The sequence below is a fragment of the Branchiostoma floridae genome, chromosome 1 (assembly GCF_000003815.2).
Source record: "Branchiostoma floridae strain S238N-H82 chromosome 1, Bfl_VNyyK, whole genome shotgun sequence".
Taxonomy (NCBI): domain Eukaryota; kingdom Metazoa; phylum Chordata; class Leptocardii; order Amphioxiformes; family Branchiostomatidae; genus Branchiostoma; species Branchiostoma floridae.
In genome coordinates this window covers 10,032,606-10,036,692 of record NC_049979.1, presented here as the reverse complement: position 1 = coordinate 10,036,692, position 4,087 = coordinate 10,032,606, and the positions used below count along the sequence as shown (strand labels likewise).

Genomic DNA, 4,087 nt, shown 5'->3' with positions numbered 1-4,087 from the left:
TATCTCCTCCTTTACCCAGCTGGAGGAGCTCCAACAGAAAAGCCAGCTGCAGCAGCTGACAAACCAGCACCAGCAGCTGTACCCTCCCCACCACAACCAGCTGCTCCTGCACCTGCAGCACCTGCTGCACCTGCAGCCGGCCCCATCCCCACCACACCTCCACCGCTACCTCCGCTGCCTCAGCAGCCCATCACAGCCAAACCAGGTGTGTTACAAATATATTGTGGAAAGGTTTGCATTATTGGTACTTTGTTATGTCTTTCCCAATAGATAAAACATATTGTTTTTGCTGGTGCGTTCTTCTTCTTTCTTCTTCTTCTTCTGTCTGATGTAGAGTGGACCCCATTCTTTTTATTTTTATGTTTTACTTGCACACGATACTACACGAGCCAGCCTAATGGTGTAGTGTTGAGTGTGAGTAGCTTGACAAAAGGCTACTGGGAAAACATTCTGCATTTCTTTCTTGTTACTATTTTCTTTTCCCTTACCACACAACAAGGCCATAGCCCACTTCAATGTTACAAGTTACATGAATATGACTGAAATAGCATCCCTTTTCCCTGAACCTGATACAAACATAATCATTAATTGAGACAAGCTCATTCTCAGCCTGATAGTGGCGACGATCTGAACCAATAGGAGAAAGTAACAGTTGTCACAAAAGCTGTTCAGGACCATCACCTGCTCCATTATTTATTTTTTACCCCATTATTAAATTTCATTAAAGATTTTGTATGCATGCCCTCTATAGAATGACTATGACACAAACAAGGAAGGTTTTGTTTGAAGTCTGAATCTGATTTGTACTATCTGCTATATCCTCAGTACTAATGTAGTGTCCACTGAGTGACACACTTTTTGTACAGTGACATGATTTTACACTTAAGGAGATCAAGCAAGTGAAGTAATGCTGGTTCTGCTAACCCCAGAATGTCCCAGGTGAACTCCAGGCTACAGAAACATTACACCACTGCAATTGTGGAGGATTTAGCAACACAAGCAAAGGTCATACATGTAGATGGGGCAGCACCAATGTGGCAGGGCACAGATGGAATGTCACCTGGGTGATCCTAGCAACTTCCACTTTTTAAGATGTAAAGATCATAATAGTATCAGTACACAGTAACCAGGTTGATTTAAGCTGCCATGAATATCAATCAATGCATATGATTCTGAAGAAAATATAAGCAAACAGAAGCTTATTCATGGGTTCTTCATAGATGATCCTACAAATGACTTTTATATAGACAAAATGTAGGTTTGCCTGCAGGTGACACTGTTTATGGATGATTGCACCTTTGATCTTGATCCAGATTAGAATCTGTAATTATCAGCAGAACTTTGACACTGCCCCTCCTTACATTCCAAGCAATCAGCAGTGCATGCAAATTTGGTGTTGACGTATTAAGTTCGTTTTTTTTTTACAAAGCAGGCCAAGACTTTAATTTTTTTTCATTCCAACTCATTGTTTGGGAGCCTACATTGCTAATTACCTCCATGAAGAATGGAGGTATAGTTTTTGGTGTGTCTGTGTGTGTCTGTCTGTCTGTGTGTCTGTCTGTGTGTCTGTCTGTGTGTCCGGATATTTGTGGTCAGCATAACTTTAGAACCTCTGTATGGATTTTAATGATATTTGGTATGTGGGTAGGTGTTTGGAAGACAAAGGTCAAGGTCGATTTGGGGCCCCCTGGTGTGTGACCTCGGTACTGCAGCAGAACTTCGATCTTTTGACCTGAACATGCTATGGTCTTGATTTTTTGGTGGCAGATAGCTTGTGATGTAAGGAAGAGGGTATATAGGTTTGGGCCCCCTAGCGGCTTGCTCTGGAACTGCAGGGTCAATTTTGTCAAAATCTTCCAAGGAGCATAACGAAACGTAGGAACGATGGATTTCCATAATATTTAGAATGTAGGTATGTTTGGCAGAGATGTACACAATGAAATGCAAATTATGCACATTTGGACATAATTTACATACGTTAAGAGGAAAATCTATATTTCCAGTATTTTCCATTATAGGACTGAAATAGATGTACCGTACTAGTAATTTGTGGTAGATGGAAGATAAGCAGATACCGATTATGCAAATAAGTCCCTAATTTGCATAATTAATGTTTGCATAATTAATGTGAAAGTGTCCGAATTCATCTAAGTACATGTAGTAAATGATTGGACTGTCAACATTGTGACTTGTGTAAGTTATTTAAAGGTGTACATTACCAAGCATAAATTATGCAGATTTGCAAGTCATTTGCATAATCACAATATTTCATGGAGGTATGAGGTCTCCGAACTCTTGTTTTTGTTCTTAAATCTTTTATTTTAAGCCTACAAAAACATGTCATTTTTCTTTTATGAAGTACAGATGTCTTGGACAAACAGGTTAAAATTTTTGTCAGTCCCAACAAGCAAATTTCTGTCCTGGGACAGAGGAATGAGTACTGGAGGCGGCCCCGATTTGAAGTAAAATAATTCTTCTCCTTTCACTAGGTAACGTTTCATATTTTTGAAGTAAAATATTCTCAGTCCTGAGATTATGATTTTACCTTTTCTCAAACTTTAGTCCTGATGGTTTATCCATTCAGAAAACTCCATGTTAAACCTTTAACAACAGCATATCCAGCACCAAGGATAATCCCACATGTCCCTAATCTACACACAAGTAGCTTTTAATGCCCAGAAAGTGCACAAACACAGTCATATCAAGTTCGTTGGTTGGCATTTTAAGACTGGGTTGCAACATTTACCAAGTGCTCTTAACAAGGGTGTAATGTGAGTGATCACAATCCCCTAACTACTGAAAAACAATGTCAAATCCTTCTATTTGCCATTAAATGTACTCCTTGTAAAGTTTCCTACACTCTTGACTCACGTAATCTAAAGCTAGTGGCCTTTCAATGCACAAGAAACACATGTAACTTCTCCTTTGTTGCTATAGCACTTACCCATTATGGTAACCTAGGGGAACTTTTTGCATTCGTGCCAAACAAGATGCAATTTTTGGAAGAGATCAGCAATTGTTCATAAGAAGATAGATTAACCACTTAGAGGCCAGAAAATGCATGTAGAAGTGCATTTATGGCTACTAGATTGGCTCAATTACAGTACTTAACAAATCGCCCTCCTAAGTTCTACAGTCCATGTCATAAGTTTGGTGGTGCTCATGATTGAGATTAGCTGTGACAGGTACAAAGCCCATTCTTGAGGACACAGCAATAATGCTGAGCACCCCAAGTTCTCTCCTCAATAAGCTGGGAGTACAATTATGCCTTGGTAATATGTTTCCCTGCCCCCACCCCATCAGCACCTCAAGGCCCACGCCATAAACCACCAGTAAAGCCCACACCTGTTCAGGCGATAAAGCCCTGACAGGTTTAAGTGTCTCTCCATTCCTTCCCAATCCATTTTCTGCTTGACCTCATCAGTCAGAAGTGTGGCGAGGGGCTGCCGGGGCCGAGTAAATTAACTACTTTTACAACTTAGCGTCTGGTTTTACACTCATCTTTAGGGTGCCATTTACCACGTTTGCATGATGTTCCTTGGGTGCTAGGTGATACATTTGTCTGTCAAGTGATTTTATTGATGTTAGTGGATTATGGATCCAGGAGTAGCTGCCCATATGGCCCATTGTAGGGTGTGTTAGACATCCCCAGGAGATGCCCTTGAGGCTGCCCTTTGGTGACCCTGATATTGAAAGTTGTTACAATGTTCTTCCTCCATAACAACTACTTTTTAAAGCCCATATGGAGCCTGACATCTTATTTGTAGCTTTCCTGATAGTAAAACCTAACTTTCCTTTCATGTGCGGTGATCGTGTGAAATGTTTAAGGAATGACTCTTTAACTTTTTTTTGTTCACACTCTCATACAAGCTTTTAAATGTTACCATTTGCTGTTCTATAATAGAAAGCTTTTTGTATAATACAATGTACTCTACCCTGATGATGTATTGCCATTTTGCATGTGCCGTATGCCTGCTTGGGGTTTGCAGTTACCTCGTGTCTTCACGCATGCGACAATGACACTAGAAGGTCTTGGTGACATTGATAATGACTGGCAGGAAACAGAGAATCAGATGTCCTCGTTATG

The 4,087-nt window shown here is 40.4% G+C and overlaps 1 protein-coding gene across 1 annotated transcript in view; it reads left to right on the top strand.

Annotated features, from left to right (window-relative positions):
- LOC118425082 (dihydrolipoyllysine-residue succinyltransferase component of 2-oxoglutarate dehydrogenase complex, mitochondrial-like) overlaps positions 1-4,087 on the top strand; it is a gene marked incomplete in the record, with an annotated part of 61,083 nt that overhangs the window by 10,591 nt on the left and 46,405 nt on the right. Inside the window, 1 exon segment of the mRNA XM_035833903.1 lies at positions 20-205. Coding sequence (XP_035689796.1) covers positions 20-205 — 186 coding nt within the window.